Genomic DNA, 20,208 nt, shown 5'->3' on the forward strand with positions numbered 1-20,208 from the left:
ATCATTAACATCTGATGTGCTGTACACTGGCTCCCAATCTATCTGTGACAAATAGTCGTTAAAGGCAGACACAGTTTCAGTGTTTATACATCTATAGGACCTATAGGTGTGGGAGATTTTATTGCACAAACTGATGTTATTTACTTTCAGAAGCTGTCCATCATGGTCAGACAGGCCATAAATTACTTTGCTCACACTAGCACTGTTGACTCTATTCTTGTCAATGAAAATATTATCTAGAAGGCTCTTGCAATTTTCTATTCCGAAATATCGCAGAACCTATGTTTTTCGTGACGAAATGGGGTCTCAAACTGAAATAGCAGGAGTGACGTCACGAAACTCGTAGGGCGCACGTCAACGTTAGCTAACTCGTTTCGTGTGCCAACGGCATTAAGCATCGCGACCTGCGGGTCGCGATACGCAAATCAGTAATTGTAGGTGGTCTTGGTTGGTACATTGGTAACATCGATATTTTGTGGCGATCTATCGATCCTTTCGTTAACGTGAAAGTATAACACTGAAACGAGTAGTCACAGAGTAAAATGTTTGTAAATAAAGGCACGTGGCGTAACATGTCAACAATGATTTTGAATTGACAATTATTTTTTAAATAGTTACATTTAAAGCAAACTATAGCCTGTTTCGTTGATCGCGCGTGTAATTTCGCTGCATTAGACGGCATTTGCTCACATTAGTGGCTCTTGGGTGTCATTATCTGGACATGTGACAACATGTTTATTTAATCATTGAGAGCAGACGATAATCCCACTTGTTAATTACGCTGTGCACGATTAGTTATTGTATTCTGTATTGTTTCGTTCATAGCCATACCATGACTGACATTAATATCTTAAGAACTGTTAATGACACTATTAGCAATGTGAAGTTGCAACTTCCAAAAGAACCACCTGATTATCTTGGAATCGAATTTCTGGAGAATGAAATGGTCAGTATATAGCACATAGTACACATCAATGACATTGGCAAACATAATTTGGTTTTGTAGGTATATACTTTTGAGTATGTGTTAGTAGTACAATGAATTTATAGTTTTCCTGTCACTATGTAACATTATTATCTCTTGTGTGCTCATGAAGCCTTAACTTGCCAGTTATGAATAAAAATTAAGTGATTGTTCTTGATCAAGTTTTCACCAAGTTACACGATATTTATTTAGTTATTATCCACGTTTAAGCATATAAAAGCAGTGGAAATCCTCATTTCTATTATATCTGTAGATATTAAAAACATTAAAAGTGTTCGTTATGTAGCCATATTTAATTATCAACCCTTAACTCACAAGGTGGCTTTTCTATAAAAAAAAATACCACGAGATGGGGTCTCTGGGAGTCCTATGTTTAAATCGAGATTTAAGGCAAAATGAAATTTTTAATTTATGGTATGTGACATTTATTTTTACAGTTATGTAGCCTAAGTGTTGTTTAAATGCTCCTAGTTTATTTTATTGCAATAAACAAAGCCCACAGAATTTTACTATTTACACAAAAGCACATAATTTTGTGTGGTTCTTTCAAATAGTACACATAAATGGACTGTTAGAGACTGAATTTTACAGTCTGAAAAGTTATATAATCTCTGTAGCAAACAAATTTCCGAATAAATTTAAACTCCAGGGTTTAAATTTGCACATAAAAGTTCCACCCAATAGGTACAAAAAGAAAGTTTGTCAAATTGACATTAATTCCTGGGAACTACATTTTTCTTATCACCACTCAGAACACATTCAGTTTTAACAGACACATAAAGTATTTCATTGAAGAAGCAGACAGATCACCACCACAACTTTCTTGAAGTTCTTCCTCCAGATGTTACTCTTGTTCGATAACAGGACTGTGATCACAGGCTAATGTCAAATCGTCGTCTTTTTCAGTTATTTCTTCATCCGTATCACTGACACCTCCCTCAATAGACCGACTGACAATTTCATCAAACTCGAAAAGTTAAAACTCACATTCATCCGAACACATGTTGAGCTATAGGGTACCGTACAGAAGGAATCATGTACGTAGTTCACACCTATCAATAACATGTGTCAACATTAAGCACAGAAGGCAATAGCACAACCAACGACAAAACATCGTAGGCTTGGCAATTTAAGGAGGGTACGGGGAGTATAGAAGCATTCCATCACAACTGACCTCGGAACCATTCCACCACAACTGGCCTTGGTGGAGTTCGAAAATTTTCACGCGGTCTGAGAGACCACACCTCGTGAGTTAAGGGTTAAGTTGTGAGGAGTATGTAAAATGACTCGTACCACTGCATTATGATTCATGGTGCAAATGAACAAGCACACGACTGCCAACTCCAGCAGCACGGACCAGGTCTGGTCCAAGCTGCCAGAGTTGGCAGTCGTGTGCTAGATTGTGTGAATGAATGGTGTGTGTTAGTCTTTTAATTCTTCCTGCCTGCAAGTTAACATGTCATCTTGATGGTAAGTAGCGATCTATGTTTTCATATGTTGTTGATGTTCCAATGTGAAGTTTCCATTGTTTGAATATGAATGCACATTATGAGATAGGATAATAAGTGCTATGGGGAGATGCATTAGGCAGTTATTATTACAATCTAATTTCCTTGGAGACAAACATTACATGCATACAAAGAACAAAAATTAAACGACGTCAGTATTCAAGATCATCTTTTGGATATATTTTTTTAAATTCTTCTAATGAATAAAATGCATATTTCTAAAGCCAGTTTTGTATGGTGCTTCTGAATGAATTGTCGCACTGTATATCTTTGTTGGCAACACGATAAATAATTGTAAACCCAGGTGTTTGTGACTGTCGTGGGTTTTCTTGACTAAGGCAGCTGGGATGTTGGTCTACTCTTATTGGGTGTGTAATGTTCATTACCATTCTGCTGCAGTTTATGGTTATGTTGATTTTCCTTTGTGTTCATCAAACATTTTATAACGCAGAGGCTAATGGCAGTTGGTATTCTTTGAAATACAGCCTTCAAAACTCTACTTTTAACTCCAGAGAAGCATGTAATGCAGTATGCTTATTCCTTAACAAAAATTGCACCCAGTTTCTTGGCAAAGTGGTTGTTCTTACCTTTGAACTGTTGATTTGTGGATACACTCACATAGAAAATAATCATTGGAACAGTGTACATATAGATACATCTGCTTTTGTTAGCGTATTTGCCTTACAGACCTGCATATGTTCGGAAAGGGAGGGGGATTTCAAAAGGTGCATGTGCCCTTCAGGTTATGCCAAATGCTGCATACCCATGAATGAGGATTTAATAAATGTGAGGACTTGTGAGTGTATGTCTCCAGTCCTCTGCTACAGACTCCAGGCACATTTCTCAGAAATCCATGCATCATATTGGTGGAACATTGTATGTCACAGGAAATGGAAAGCTTGGAATGTTAGAAACCCTAATTTTTGTGTATTTCGTTTATTGCTCACTCTATTGTTGCACTCTGATTTTATCATCAGGAAAAAGCTCAATTTCTGCTTCAGTGTAATGTGGAAGGTCATTTATATATAACAAGAACAGAACTGATGGAAGCATTGTCAAGGTCTGAAACTCCATTACCAACAGTATTGTAAAATTGTCCAGCCTGTCAAAAAAAAAAGCAAAACTTATGTACTACACTCAAAAAATAAAATGCTCCAAGAGAAGCATCACAGAATGTAGAAGTTGGAGGCTTACCCACTGTGTACAGACAGATAACTGTGGCAGATCTGATGACAGAGTACAATCCCGGTGCAGTCACAAGTTTTGCAGAGCATAACTTTTGGTGCACATGTTGACTTGACGACATTGTCAGTTGTAATTGCAGTGGGCACGGGATGAGTGAGACAGGACTGTGGATAAATGAAAACATGTCGGCTGGGCGGAAAATTGTGTTTCTCATTACACCAGGTTAAAGGTGTCTGGGTACGGCACGATCCGGGTGTACGGCTGCTCAAAATGTGCACGCACCACGACACACCTGGTGGGGGTATTATTATCGTAAGGGGGCACTTGTCTGGGATTCTGTGTGACTTGGTGTAGTAATTGAAGGCACTGTGACAGCTATGGACTACACAAACATTATTGCACACCACCTGCATCCCTTCATACTCAGTATCTTCCCATATAGTGACTGCATCTTCCTGCAGAATAACTGTTCTCATTATGAGGCCAGAATCATGCTACAGTGGTTTGACAAGCCTGATGCTGAACTCGCAAACTGGTGTCCAGTAATTTACAAGAATTTTGGTGCTACAGATCTCACAGAAGCCCACCGAGGCTTTGTAGAATCCATGCCATGTACAAATCCTGTTCTACTGCATTCTTAAGGTGCACCAAGATGTTATTAAGAAGGTGTTGATAATGCTTTGATCATCAGACTATTCTTTGCATTTTGTGTTTGTACTGTTGGCTGATCAACCTGCTGAAATTGGAGCTCACTTAAAAAAAAATTCTCATTAGCAATGCTTGTTATATGCGTGTAGGATGTCATTTCTTATTTATGTTGATATGTGTTTAATTATGTGAGTAAGATAAAGGGATAGTATGGGAAAGAGTTGGGGATGTTTAAAGATGAAAAGATGATTACAAAATGGTGAACAGTAAATGTAAAGGAAGTTGGGGTAGGGTGAGTGGAATAGTTATGAGGTGGAGAAGGGGGAGGCGGAGGGAAAATGCAAATCAGTAGTGCATGAGAGAGAGAGAGAGTACTTTCTTTAAAAAAATTAATTCAGTTGGTCTGATGTGATCAGTGATTTTGTTTGGTATTTGGTTTCCATTGTTTATGTGGTGATTAAGCAGCTCTTTTTCTGTGTGATGCTGCTCTGTGTATGCAGAAGTTTTATTAAAGTGTAAGGATATGTCTGTGTTAACTGATTTTTCATTATGCTCATATGCTTTTCTATTGTGCTTGGCTTTTGATGTTCCTGTGTAAGTAATAAGTAAGCAAGCAAGTAATTCTGCAGTTGGACCCAGCAGACCAAATGATACCTACCGGCCACCGTTCCATCTTCTGCAGTATGCCATAATTTGGATGCAGTATTGAGGGGCATTGTGTCACTACATTACTAGCCCAGTCACTGTCAGCTTTCCAAACCTCAGAACCATAACTTCTCATTCAAATGGCTCCTCAGTGAGTCTCACAAGGCTGAGTGCACATTGTTCCATTCCCACCACAAAGGAAAAAATCACTGGCAGTATGTTATCTATTTTGTTTGTTAGTTTATTGTGGTAGATGATTGTAAACAACCAAACTGATAACACAAACACAAATTACGATAAAAATGAAACAAGCAGCACAGTCCCATGAAAATGGCATACTGTAAGGTGTTTGGGCTTCATTTTCGATAACTAACTTGGTAGCTGACATGCTGAAAGAACAAACCCTCAAAGCATATAAAACTGTGTGTTTGGTTACAAGGCATTGTTGAAAGGCCACTCTTTTGTCCTCCAGTTGTTCAGAGTTTTTATACAATCCACCATGTGTGGATATGGTAGACCATCTTACATGCAGATACTCAGTGTAATCCTTGGTGGAGGAATGAGAATGGACTCAGAAGCTTTTAGGGTCAGCTCTATTATTCTGGCTCCTTGTGCTCTGCATGCCACTCCTCTCATTTGCAACATGTGTATGCCCTATTTACTTCGCACCGCTTGATGTATAAAATGAACAGAAAGCATCTGAATACATTATTTTCTGTTCTAACACGAGTTCTGTTTGGACTAGCATATTCTGAGGCTCTCCTGAAATTTCCATTGTCTTTTAAAAGTTGTCATTTTACATTTGCTGTTATGCCATACTTGTGTGCAGTAAAGATAAAAGTGTTATGATCTTTTCACTTTAGTTTCATTTCAAACCTCCTCCGAATTAAAAAGTTGTGTTACCTGTCATTATTTGAAAGTCATTTATCAGATTTGTTGAGGTGTACAACGAAATTCTTACTTGCAAGATTAAGTATTGCGGTATGAGTGATAGCGTTTAATTCATATTTACCAGGAAGAATGCAGAAGGTTGAAATTATCAGAACAGATAATCTGCAAAAATCGGCAAGGTCCACCATCTGAGGAGGTATCAAGAGTGGTACCCTACAGGGTTCAGTCTTGGGTCACTTATTGTTCTTAATATACATCAATGACATGCCACTTTATATTTACGAAGGTGCAAAACTAGTTCTTTTTGTTGATGATGCAAGTATAGTTATCACACCCAACAAACAATAATTACCTGAGGAATTTGTGAGTAATGTCTTTCGGAAAATTATTAAGTGGTTCTCTGTGAATGAACTCTCACTAAATTTTGAAAACACACAGTCTTATAGCTCTGTACAGTAAATGTCATAACACCATTGATAACTATAGACTCTGAACAGAAGTCTGTTGGTAAGGAAGAATAATAGAAATTTCTGGGTGTAGTATTGATGAGAAATTGAATTAGAAGAAACACATTGATGATCTGCTGAAACATTTGAGTTCTGCTACATATGCTATCAGGGTTATTGCAATTTTTGGTCATAAACATATCAACAAATTAGCCAACTATGCCCATATTCGATCACTGCTTTCAGATAGGGTCATATTCTGTGGTAATTCATCAGTAAGGAAAAAAGTATTCATTGTACAAAAGAGTGTAATAAGAATTATAGCTGGAGCCCACTCAAGATCACCTTGCAGATATCTATTGAAGTAACTAGGGATATTCACAGTACCTTCACAATACATATATTCACTTATGAAATTTGTTATTAATAACTCATCCCAGTTCAAAAATAATAGCAATGTGCATAAGTATAACACTAGAAGAAAGGATGATCTTCACTATTCTGGGTTAAATTTGACTTAGGCACAGAAAGGGGTGAATTACACTGCTATAAAAGTCTTTGGTCATTTACTAGATGCCATTCAAAGTCTGACAGATAGCGAACCAGCATTTAAAAATGTTTCTGAATGGCAAGTCCTTATGCTAAAGAAATGAAATTTTCAATATGAAGTAGTAACTGGGGAAAAAAAATTAACTATATTGTGTAAAGAAAACTTACGTTAAACTGACATTATTACAGAATGGTGTATTCATGATGTACGGAACAAGTAATAATGTAATATGTATCCTTCTTGCTTTCCTTGCCTGTGTTTCTGTATTAATGTTATCATATAATTCTTGCCTTGCATTTCTAGTAATTTACTAAAATTTGTGTACTGGTTAGCATCAACCTTACTGTGGTGGCCATTAATTTACAGAGAGAAGGGGGAGGGGACACCAGCACATACACAAGATATTTTGATTCTATTTTAATATTAAGGGGGTGATTTGTTATTTTGTGACTGTTTTTAGGAATTGATGAACCAGAAGATCCAAAATGCTTGTGAAATGCCATTAGCAGCGAGTCCTATCTATATGTCAAGAGTAATAGATGCCAGAGTATTGTCAACGGGTGAAGATGTTAAACAGATCATTGAGATGTCACTTGACATAAAAGTAAGTCTTAGAATCTAATTAGAAGATGCTGATATACTGTTATAGGTTTCCTATTTCAATTTATTTCCTGTCTGTTAGTGTTGTGCATCGTATGTGTGAAGACCATTTGATACCCTCTGGTGCATAAAAGATAATACCAAAACCAATATTTTTTGATGAAAGCAGCTGGATGACTCTACACCTAAAATATGAAAACCTTTCAGCTTCAGAAACAGCTGCAATATGAAAGTGACACCAATTCATATCTCTGCATATATACAAACAAAGACAGTTTCAAATGGTTCAAATGGCTCTGAGCACTATGGGACTTAACATCTGTGGTCATCAGTCCCCTAGAACTTAGAACTATTTAAACCTAACTAACCTAAGGACATCACACACATCCATGCCCGAGGCAGGATTCGAACCTGCGACCGTAGCAGTCGCGCAGTTCCGGACTGAGCGCCTAGAACCGCTAGACCACCGCGGCCGGCCAAACACAGTTTGACCATACTACGTACAGAAGTATAGCAAAGGTGCCACTAAATTCACAGTATCTTACTTTCACATAAAGTGAGAGAGTGCTTATACAGCAAGAGATACCAACCGCCTCACACCTCGTTGCCTTTGGTATACAGCAGTTTGGGCAGGTGTAATGTAAATAACTACAATCATTAGTTGACTCCAATGGAATTACCCCACTGCTGGCTGTGGGAGATATGAAACACTGCAATACTGAAGTTTTTGGAACTAGGCACATCCACAGCAAAACATAAGTTTCTTCTTCACTTCAGAATAAATTTTTATAACCTCTGAAGTAGAATACTGATGAGCACTGTGTAATATGAAATAGTTCTCTTCCTTTTCTGTGTCTGTTGCATCTGACTGCAATCATAAAACAAACTATGGTTGTATATGTCATTTGAGTACTACTGATATTTCAACTTTCAGTAGACACAATTGAATATTCAGTTTCCTGTAACTAAAAAAACCTAGTAGTTGGTTATTCAAAGAATAATTGTAAATTTTGCTGGGCACAGTGTGAAACACCTTGGTACATATTGGAAAAGTTATGTCCCCAATGATAATTATAATACAGAATAGGATAATAAATGTGTGCATAATTGATAGAGCAATCTTAAATTACTGTCTTGTGATATTCAGTTCGAAGGTGTTTATTGGTGATGGCTGTCAAACTTTAAAAACGATCACTCTTTCCAGCAGCATTTGATCGAGGCTGCTTGCCATCCGTGTCATATTGCACTGCAATGTGTTGGGAGCATCGTGTTAATGTAGAGCAGCACACCAGCCTCGATATTCAGACAACCATTTCACATTTAACACATATTAATTAATGTCCTCTGTCATTACTACACAAAGCCCCAAGCCCTTCCGGTACTACTTCCTTTTCTCATACTGTATTTCTAACTCCCCTGTCCTGGCAGTTAGGCCTGAGCCAGCAAGGAGGGCGCACCGATGCCGCTGTGCGCAACGCTTACTCGGCCGAGGAGAACTCCAAAAGAAGCTCTGTGGGTGCCGCAAAAAGCAAATTTTTGCATGTTGTTTTCACAATATCAGCAAAATGTCGTGTTCTGCGCCCCACAGCACGGGAAAGAAGAATGCGCAGAAGAAACGTGCTGCCACGAGGGGGCCTTCGGTTGTGCAACTCACCGAGTCTGCCGACCGAGCAAGGAAGACCTCAGAAGACAGAGTCTGAGCCTGTTCCTCCTCTGTACGTCAAGTGCAGAGGCAGGTGGACAGCGCTGTTCAACTTGATGATGAATTGTGCCAAAAACTGGGTGGTCTACGAGTCTGTCAGCACAGACTTGCTGATCTGCATTCTGGCAGCAAACCTGGCCAACCACAGGGTGATCGGGAGTGCTGTGGCTGCCCGTATCGTCGACGCGCCGCCTTCGTGTGAGAAGGCGCCTTCCGATGGAAGGAAGAAGAGGACCGAGGCACTCCTAAGGATTTGCCTCGGTGCTGCGATGAGACAGTGGTCTGGGGAGGGATGCTGTGAGCTGGGTTCGGTAACGCAACTGCGAGGTTGCACAACCGGACGAACAAGAAGAGGGTGCCGCGACTGTGCAAACGGCCGACGGCGAGAGCAACTTCTTCGGCTTGCGGAAGCTGCTGGGCTTCCCAGTTACCACAGAGGCTCTCCCGACCGTCACGGACCCTCAGCCCCAGTGCTTCGAGTGCCAGGGCGAGGGCCACATTGCGAAGTACTGCCGCAACGCGGCGCAGTGCGTCGAGTGCTCTGGCAAGCACGACAGCTGCCCCTGCAACCGCGGCAAAGAAGCTTTGCCTACTTGCTCCCCGTGTTGCAGCCCGCACGGCTGCTCGGCTTTTTCGAGCCACAGTCACGCCGAAAGTGGCGAGGTGGCCGCAGCCGTACGGACACGGGACACAGCAGAAGATACGATGACGTCGACAGCGAGCGCAGCTGAGGATAGCAGAGAAGCAGCTCCCCCCGCTGAGACCGGGTACGACCACCCGGAGGAGGTCAGTCGGGATGCAGATAGCACCTCAGAGAAGAGCAGCGGCGTGGACATCAGCACCGACGTGGAGAAAGCCACAGCAGCCCTCAAAGCTATCGTGGCAGCAGAGAGGGCTGCCTTCACAGTCGCCGTGGCTCCTGAGAAGGAAGAGGCCTTGCCCGAGGCCTGCGTCCAGCAGAAGGTGTTCGAACCCCTGTGAACGCTCCTGCAAATTCGCAGAAGGGCGTTCGGGTGCCTGCCCCGCCGGCAACCCCAGCAGCTCTGCAGGGAAGGGTGCAAAGAAGACAACCGCCACGCCAACGGTATCGGCAGCAACGTCGACCGCCGTGGGGGCAGCCTCTGCGAGAGACCGAGAAGTCAAAAGGGGCGGCCTACATTGCGCATGTGTGAGAGAACTGCCTGCAGCTCTCCAATGATACTGCGATGCAGTACGCCGAGCAAGCAGAGCTGCTCGAGGACCAGCTGTGGCAGAACTGTGCCACGCCGACCGACAGCGAGCTGCCGCCGTTCGGCACCAGCCTGATGGAGCTGTGCCGAGTCACTGACGACATGGCACAGAAGAGAGCGTAAGGCAACGCACTGCGTTGCAAATGGTTAACCTTAACGAGATGTATGCAAACATCGCAGTACCCACATCCTGCGACATCTCACTTTAGTGACAACAAACCCTTATGCGCAGATGGCAGTAGACCTTTAGAGTTGGCCATCATGCTGGTGTGGGCGTGGAGGGGCTCCACCTCATAATAAAAAGGCAGCCCTGTTCCCAGTGGCCCACAGCACTTTTGTGGGTATGTGTGTGGCAAGCATTGGGAGCCCACTCCAGTACTCCTTCCTTTCCTACGGTGCAATCCTATTCTCTGACTGCACTTTCTCTCTGACATGTCCTATAGAACAGCTTTCATGTTGACAGCCTGGCTTTCCTCTTGGAAACTGAGCATGGTTGCTTATGTTTACTTTTTTCCCATCCTTCCCACACTTTTTCAGGAAATATATTTTGGTCCCCAGAAGGGATTTGATCTCCATTCCCCCTCCCACCAACTCCCCCCCCCCCCCCCCCCAAAGTTTTGCAGTGGCGAGAGCGAGAGAGGTCAACCCATCACAGCACACATTCCACCCACTGTGCAATTCTGTGTGGAGCATCTCTTGTGTGAGTGGTTGTATTAGGCTCCCATAGCCTAACACTGTAACCATTGCATTCCGGGGTCTACATTTCAGTTGAAGCAACCCCCCCCCCCCGCCCTACTCTCCTCCCAAAAACGTAGGGAATCTGCTGTCAGGCCAGACCTGCAACATTTGATGCGTGCTGAGAAGTACGTGCCTGTCAGATCTGGAGAATGGGGACTCCAGGCAGTGGTCACTGTGGTCGTTTTGCACACAGGGGGGAGAGTTTCTTGCCAAAGTGTTTGGCACTGCAGTAAACAATCCGCAACAGACTTTCGCACATCACGAGCCGCACGTCCCCGGTGATCTCACCGGACACGATGAAATGGTTCGGTGTAGTAGTGTATGACCTGAAGGCATGCCCTTCCCTGGCTGTGGAACGGGCGGGGAATAATTTCAACAGAAACGTGAGAAATACTCCTGTCCGAACCTAGTTTGTACTTGAACTATTGACGAGTCCTAAGTACAAAATCATCGATCTTCACCGAACGTATTGAAGAAAAAATTGAGGAAGCAGCATCCATTGGCAAACTACTGAGAGGGTACAGCTCTCAACGGAACGTCGAAGAGTTATAAAATGCAGACGCGACATGTGCACGTTGCATGTTTACATGAGAGTGGGCACCACTGATCTAGCTTGGTTGGTTGAAAACTAAAGAAGCTAGAGTTTTGATGGGGCTGTGGGCAGAAGAGCCAGTAGGCAGCCCTGATAGACACGTCTGCAACAGGGTCATTGGTGGGCACAGTCAGTATGAGAAATGTGTGTCCTGGCTCTCAGCCGAAGTCTGCGACTGCCCCCGGTGACGTCACAGCCCAACTGCTGTACACGACCTCAAGCGCAGTGGCATTAGCAGTTCACGGTGCCATTGCCAGTTGGAAGTTTCGGTGCAAATGTGTAAACCGTCGTAAATTATATATCTCGAGCAGATTACATTACAGGTGTAAAGAACTGAGAAAGGGGAATTGAAATTATAACCACTTTCAGCAATATTGGTGAAACTTAGCTCAAAGCCAGTTACTTAAAAAATTTACTTTATTTTCGAGCATTTGTGCAATGTGCAATAGTTGAACTTCATCTGATGTCAAAAATACTATTTTTATATCGTGTGGACAAACAAAGCAAACACTCAAAAAAATTGAAAAGAAAACACTCATCAGTCTGCTTGCATTTGGAAAATTTAAGTAACTTACATTCGTTGTTGGTTACAAGGTGGATGTTCATTATTTTAGAATAATTGTTCGTGAACATCTTTCCCAGAAAGTGACATGTTTTTGAAATTATTTTTTTTCGTGTCTTTACCACAAGTGCATGTCTTTGAAAAGCGATAACAGTCATCTGTAATTTTTAGAAGTTGTTTGAGCACTTCTCTGTGATTTATGCTGCTTAGAAACAATACTTTTAAAAGAAAGTGTCTGAAAACAATTGTTATCCTTCAACAATAATTTGAAACATAAAATCAGATGGTTGCTTTAAGGCACCTCGGCACAGGTTAAGTATAAATTAACCCCACTGTTAATGGTGCTTGCGGTGAACACATCAGCACTAACAATAATTGCTTTACATTTATTGCATTTTCTCATTGTTTGTCCTATAATTTACAGTGCAGCCCGGTAGACAACAAGTATGCAAGTACTCATGATTAAGGAACGATTATTTGTGTTTACCTCTTATCTCCATCAGTTTGTGGACTGCTCCCTAATATGAAGACACACACATGTAAAACAAATTCACCTCAAGAAAAGCTCACATACAGGCGATGGTCCTCACATTATTGCTAAAAGCTTCCAGACTGCATGAATCCTGGGCTGGAAGCATAGGAATTATCCCATGGCTCTGCACTCAGTTCGTGACGTCACATGGACTATCTTCTCTTGTTACATGCTCTATATACCGTAGGCTACTCATAAGGCTCGTCAGTTTCTTTTTAGAGTGTAAAACCTGTGAAACTGACACATGGTAACATGGACCACACATTTGTCTGTAGCAACCAAACCCACTCTCTTGAGGATCTATCTCAAATTTACCTAAAAACAAATATTTGCAGCCCTCAACAATGATGAGAAGGTATTCAGTTAAATTCAGTTAATTCAGTTAAATACAAAGTCGAATGTTTTTTACATCTAGATGGTGTCTATAGGCAATAGAGTGATTTTATATATAGACAATTGAGAGACATTTCATGTCTTGTAGACAAGCTATTGCAACAAAACCTCAGAACTTTGGAATCTGATTTGAAATGGGAGACATGAGACAATTTGTAGACAATGTGTGGACGTGTTGGTAGACATGGCCTCCAGCTGTTCTCTTGGAATCTGGAAAATGTTTAGTCGCTTCTTTATTATTTTTGTTTTTCGTGTTGTTAAACATTGCTTATCAAGATGTGGCCAACAGTGAAAGTGTTGCAGGTGACTCAAGAGTTACATGTGGCATCATATTTATCATATTTATGGAAAGTTAATAATTCCGACTATAAAAATCAGAACAAGGAGAAGCTGGTTATCGAAGAGCTGGTCAAAAAATATTGAGTATCTATGATGGAAAACCCAGGATGGAATGTAACAATATTAAAAAAGTGTAGTTGTTACTCGCCATACAGCAGAGATACTGAGTCACAGGTAGGCACTACAAAAAGATTGTCACATTTCAAAACTAGAATTTTTTGTTTTGTTTTACGGACTACTGATTTTCAAATAAAATTTTATCCACAGAATAGGAAGAGTTGTGTGGGATAAATGATTTCAAGTTAGATTTAAATATTATTTTCTTACCTGTCAGACATTCTGTGGTATTGGGCAAATTGGTCAAAACTTTTTGCTCTGAGCCACTGTCAACTTCAGTAACAGGTAACAAATGTCATGTCATGTAGGTATGGACATGACTATTCTTCTCAAATGGTGATGAATCATCTATGATGAATTTCGTTAGAGAATATAAGTATTGTGATGGTTCAGTTAAAATACCTAGCTTCTTGAAAAGACACCTACATGACGATTGCAGGAACACCATACATTATTCTTACTGCTGAATTTTGTGCGATCAATACTTTCTTTCCTAGTGATGAGCTACCCAAGAAAATTATTCCTTAGCACATGTTGAGTGGAAATATTCAAAATATGTCAGTAGATTGATATGATTGTTTCCAAGAGTAGGAATTATATGAAGAGAAAACGTAGCTAAACTTAATCATTTGATCTGCTCAGTAATGTGCTTCTTCCATCTTTCTTCATAAGTATGTACAGCTAAATATTTGGAGCATTCTACTCTGTTTATTGACACTGCCTTAAAATTCGATATCCAGTTTTGGTATCTATGTCTGACATAATGTAATACATCGAAAATCTACCCCCACCTCCAAGCGTTTTGCAAGTATACCTCCCCCTTTTGTGATTTTTGAGTTGTGTATTCTCTGTGATTACTTGACATTTATTGCTGAACTCTTCTCTTGTCCCTAATGTTGATCCCATATTGACACATAACTGCTCATCTCGACAGCACCTACTAAACGTGCAAAATAAAACTGGCCCAGAACATATTTATAAGGCTGACACAGAATTGAGACTTAACGATAGGTGGTGATCGCTGTCTGCGTGCCGTACCCCCCCCCCCCCCCCCCCTCCCGCCCCACACACACACGTATACACCCTGCGTCGAGTACTTCACTGTGTGATTACGTCTGAAGGGGTAAGAGGAGGTGATGTGTGTAGTGACCAGTCGAATACAGCACAAAATGGTGCTAGTGATAAAACAGTGCATGTTCATTGTCAATGCACAATTTGTGCAAAATGAGTGCAGAACTGTTTGCTTGAGAGTTTAAGCCTAGAAGTATTTTGATAAAATGTCCAGCAAAGTTTGTAGTCCAAAATTTAGTGACAGAATGGTACAAAATGGGCAGTTTAGTGATGAACACCAGAAAACATTGCTTAATTGGAGGAAAGCCTGGAACGAAGTCTGACAAAATTTCAACACTGTTTGTTTGTTTGCATTTGAATTAAGAGATCATCATGTCAAGGACCTGCATCTGTATACTTACGAATTTACTGTTGTGCACGAGTTACGAGTTAAAGTGTGCAGACAGTTTTGTGTGTTGAGTTGTGCCTGTGGTTTCTGAGCAAAGTGGAATGAGGAATTTTGAATAGCCAGTTTTTCACTTCCCCAGATGAGGCACGGTTTGGAATATCAAGATATATGAACATGCATAACGAGTGTCATTGTATGTCAGAAAGTCTCTATCAGTGCTTTGAAGATCAGTTGCATAATTTCAAGATTGGTATTTGGTGGACAGCGCCTGGTGTCTGTATTGGAAGACGATTCTTTCTCCAACTGTTAATGCTAACTGTTATGTCAAGAACTGCTTGATCCATATGTGGATCAACTCACAGAAGATGAATGGTTGAATGGATGTTTCCTGCAAGGTGGGTTAACAACACACACCACCTGAACAACCCTGTGCCGAGTGTGTAAGGTGTTCGGTGAGGAGAGGACAGTCAGCAGATACAGTGCTACCTCCAGGCCACATTAATTACCTGTTCTCTCTCCCTGTGATTTTCAACTGTGGGGCAAATTATACTCAAATAATCCTCACACACTGGAAGAGGTACAGCAGAACATTTAAAACACTATTGCCACTATCACTCTGGAAGAGCTGCTGTACATATCTCGCAGCTCGATAAATTAAGTGTAGCAATCATCGACATCAGTAGTGGCCATTTCCAGCATCTCCTGAGATATTCTATAGCAAGGGTCAATCCTACATCAGTCATGTTGTAGATATTTTGTGGTCCAGTTTGAAGATGCCCACCGTATGTAACTGAACTGTTATTGTCATTTGTTTGCCGTTCATTCTAAAGAGAATAATCCTGTCACTGACCTGTCCACAGTATCTTATACTTTGCCGTGCCTTCATTTCCATAAAAATTCCTACTCCCCACACCATTTTCTGCTGCTATTGATATTACCATTTATTTATATCACCAGAAACCCATTCTTTTCCATATCACTTTACTGTCTCCATCTAAATTTTTCCATTGGTGGTTAAAGTAAATACTCTCCTCGACAAATATACTGTCACAGAAATAATGTCACCCTTTCAACAATTAATAATGATTCATGGGCAAGATGTCAGATGTCATTGTGATAATTCCACAATATTTCATCAGCACAGCTGACCGACATTTTCAGCTGCAGCAAACTCACTGCTCAGGCTGTGACCCATGAACACACCAAATGTTGGTGACCAATAGTGTAAATATGCAGATCAGTAGTGAGAGAGACAGCTGTGCCACTTGTCAGATGATGAGCGCACGCTGTCAGTCATACTGTGCGCTCCAGTCGGCCACCTCAGTGCCCCCTGTCAGGAGCTGTCTGCCGATATACACTCCTGGAAATTGAAATAAGAACACCGTGAATTCATTGTCCCAGGAAGGGGAAACTTTATTGACACATTCCTGGGGTCAGATACATCACATGATCACACTGACAGAACCACAGGCACATAGACACAGGCAACAGAGCATGCACAATGTCGGCACTAGTACAGTGTATATCCACCTTTCGCAGCAATGCAGGCTGCTATTCTCCCATGGAGACGATCGTAGAGATGCTGGATGTAGTCCTGTGGAACGGCTTGCCATGCCATTTCCACCTGGCGCCTCAGTTGGACCAGCGTTCGTGCTGGACGTGCAGACCGCGTGAGACGATGCTTCATCCAGTCCCAAACATGCTCAATGGGGGACAGATCCGGAGATCTTGCTGGCCAGGGTAGTTGACTTACACCTTCTAGAGCACGTTGGGTGGCACGGGATACATGCGGACGTGCATTGTCCTGTTGGAACAGCAAGTTCCCTTGCCGGTCTAGGAATGGTAGAACGATGGGTTCGATGACGGTTTGGATGTACCGTGCACTATTCAGTGTCCCCTCGACGATCACCAGTGGTGTACGGCCAGTGTAGGAGATCGCTCCCCACACCATGATGCCGGGTGTTGGCCCTGTGTGCCTCGGTCGTATGCAGTCCTGATTGTGGCGCCCACCTGCACGGCGCCAAACACGCATACGACCATCATTGGCACCAAGGCAGAAGCGACTCTCATCGCTGAAGATGACACGTCTCCATTCATCCCTCCATTCACGCCTGTCGCGACACCACTGGAGGCGGGCTGCACGATGTTGGGGTGTGAGCGGAAGACGGCCTAACGGTGTGCGGGACCGTAGCCCAGCTTCATGGAGACGGTTGCGAATGGTCCTCGCCGATACCCCAGGAGCAACAGTGTCCCTAACTTGCTGGGAAGTGGCGGTGGGGTCCCCTACGGCACTGCGTAGGATCCTACGGTCTTGGCGTGCATCCGTGCGTCGCTGCGGTCTGGTCCCAGGTCGACGGGCACGTGCACCTTCCGCCGACCACTGGCGACAACATCGATGTACTATGGAGACCTCACGCCCCACGTGTTGAGCAATTCGGCGGTACGTCCACCCGGCCTCCCGCATGCCCACTATATGCCCTCGCTCAAAGTCCGTCAACTGCACATACGGTTCACGTCCACGCTGTCGCGGCATGCTACCAGTGTTAAAGACTGCGATGGAGGTCCGTATGCCACGGCAAACTGGCTGACACTGACGGCGGCGGTGCACAAATGCTGCGCAGCTAGCGCCATTCGGCGGCCAACACCGCGGTTCCTGGTGTGTCCGCTGTGCCGTGCGTGTGATCATTGCTTGTACAGCCCTCTCGCAGTGTCCGGAGCAAGTATGGTGGGTCTGACACACCGGTGTCAATGTGTTCTTTTTTCCATTTCCAGGAGTGTGTGTGTCCACACTGGCATGTGCCTGCCCTCGCCATTGTCAGCCAGATATCTATGTCGCGACTGCAGCGTCGTCCCCAGTACAAGTAACAGTTCTTTGTGTGTTCACTGTGATTTTAACATGGCCAGGGCTCAATCCCAACACTGCTGAGCTGGTATCCCATGTCCTTGTCAAGCAAATTAGTCAAGCTTCGAATTTCCACCTGCTTCTTTAATAACGCTGTCCCAGTACGAAAATGTCAATGACAGAATTTCATGGCGCTTGCTGTGGCCGAGCAGTTCTAGGCGCTTCAATCCAGAAACACGCAGCTGCTACGGTTGCAGGTTCGAATCCTGCCTCGGGCATGGATGTGTGTGATGTCCTTAGGTTAGTTAGGTTTAAGTAGTTGTAAGTCTAGGAGACTGATGACCTCAGATGTTAACTCCCATATTGCATATAGCCATTTCATTTCAACAGAATTTCGGTGTTCGTGTATTCCACACAGTGTCCTGTACTGAGACAATGCTTGATCACTGCAGACATCTCTGACCGGTCCAGGCACATGTTTCGCCGATGTTCGACACATCTGTCCTCCACAGTGCAGCAAGTTTGTCCAATATACATCCTGCAGCTACAAGGTATCTTGTAAACACCAGGCCTTCTTAAACAAAGATCATCTTTCACTGAGCCTAAAAGAGCTCTGAGTTTCGTTGGTGGATGAGAGATGCATTTAACTTTATATTTTTCCAATAATATTTCTATTTTCAAAGAAACATTGTCAGACTATGGCAAAACAACCATTCCTCTTTGTTCATCAATTTCTTCCAGTTTCTCACTTTCTCTAGCATGCGCCAGATGTAAGATACGGCAAATCTCCTGTTCAGAATATCCATTTTCTGAAAATACAGTACAAAGGTGGCGTAGCTAGTAGATGAGCTGTCAGAATCTAATACGGCTCATGTTCTGTGTAACAACATCCTGAGCGTGCCACCTCATCGTGCAGGATGGTGACAGTTGGTAACCTGTAAGTGTATGTCTAGGCATGTCGGTTTACGGTACACACCGTGATCCGAGCTGCCATCCTCTTTTCTCTGCACCTGTTTTCTCCATCCTCATTGTGAAATTGATGTTTCAGTGAAGAGAATTTAGGTGTTGCAAAAATGAATCTAATGACACAGTGCCATTGGCCCAGATGACAAACGTCTCATTCACATATCCCCAAAAGCATGTAGGTTTCAAATCCACAGACTGGAGTGCTCTCTCCTAGAAATCTTCCATAAAAAGGTTCGGTGAAAGATGACCTTTGTTTAAGAAGGCCTGGTGTTTATAAGATTCCCTGTAGCTGCAGGATGTATATTGGACGAACTTGTCATACTGTGGAGGACAGGTGTGTCGAATATCGGCAACACACACGTCTGGACTGACCAGGGAAGTCTGCAGTAGTCAAGCATTGTCTCAGTACAGACCACTATATGGAATGCACGAACACCGAAATTCTGTTGTCGATGTCTTCGTACTGGGAAAGTGTTATTAAAGAAGCAGGAAGAAATTTGCAGCTTGACTAATTTGCTTAACAGGTACACACGATACCAGCTCAGCACTGCACGGGATCCGGCACTGGCCGTGTTAAAATCATAGCAACCACAAGAAGGAGCTGTCAGTCGTATGAGGGGTGACACTGTGGTGGCGACACAGATAGCTGTTCGACAATGGTGAGGATGGGCACGTGCCAGTGTGGACTAGAGGTGGGGGATCCGCTCTTGAACTAATTCATAGAGTTGAATCTTTCAAAGGATTGAACAATCAGTGATTCAGAAAAAAAGAACGGTAGCTCCAAACGTTTCCCACGGCAGAGAGAGAGAGAGAGAGAGAGAGAGAGAGAGAGAGAGAGAGAGAGCATATCAGCAGCGCCTCTGCTGGTCACAGCACAGTGCACGCCACACAACACAGCCAGCGCCGGCCTCTGCCCTGCTTCTGCCTTGGCTGCCTGCATTGTGCAGTGCCCCATTGGATTTTGTGTTTCACATATGCCGTGCCGTCTCTGTGCGTCCTCTGCTGCGTGCAGTGAGTGTCTGGCGCAGCTTAACTTCGCATCGCACTCTGTCGGCGATCGTTTCAGTCGCACGTCCTGCCCTCTGGGCAGTTGATGCGAGCAACAGGACAGAGAGCCACCTAGCGGATAACATAGGAACTACTTGCAACAACCTGCTCGCAAGGGAATGGATGATTTGTCTCGGAGCGGGTGAGTTCACCGCTCCCCCCACCCTCGGAACTCGCCCGCTCAACGCTCACTCCACCGTCTCGACTCTAGCCAGAGCGTCGAGCAAAGCGA

At 43.0% G+C, this 20,208-nt stretch overlaps 1 protein-coding gene across 2 annotated transcripts in view; it reads left to right on the top strand.

Annotated features, from left to right (window-relative positions):
• Positions 1-487: 487 nt before the first annotated feature.
• The window catches only part of LOC126164812 (methionine synthase reductase-like), a 93,840-nt gene continuing 74,119 nt past the window's right edge, over positions 488-20,208 (top strand). The window contains exons 1-2 of one of the 2 annotated variants that reach the window (XM_049920269.1): positions 488-946; positions 7,319-7,462. In XM_049920269.1, coding sequence (XP_049776226.1) covers positions 833-946; positions 7,319-7,462 — 258 coding nt within the window. In that variant the 5' untranslated portion in view covers positions 488-832. Of the gene's footprint in view, positions 947-7,318; positions 7,463-13,547; positions 13,720-20,208 lie in introns of those variants that run through there. The other variant, XM_049920270.1, reaches the window with a different exon arrangement.

This window comes from Schistocerca cancellata, chromosome 1, assembly GCF_023864275.1.
Source record: "Schistocerca cancellata isolate TAMUIC-IGC-003103 chromosome 1, iqSchCanc2.1, whole genome shotgun sequence".
In the NCBI taxonomy this organism is placed as follows: Eukaryota; Metazoa; Arthropoda; class Insecta; order Orthoptera; family Acrididae; genus Schistocerca; species Schistocerca cancellata.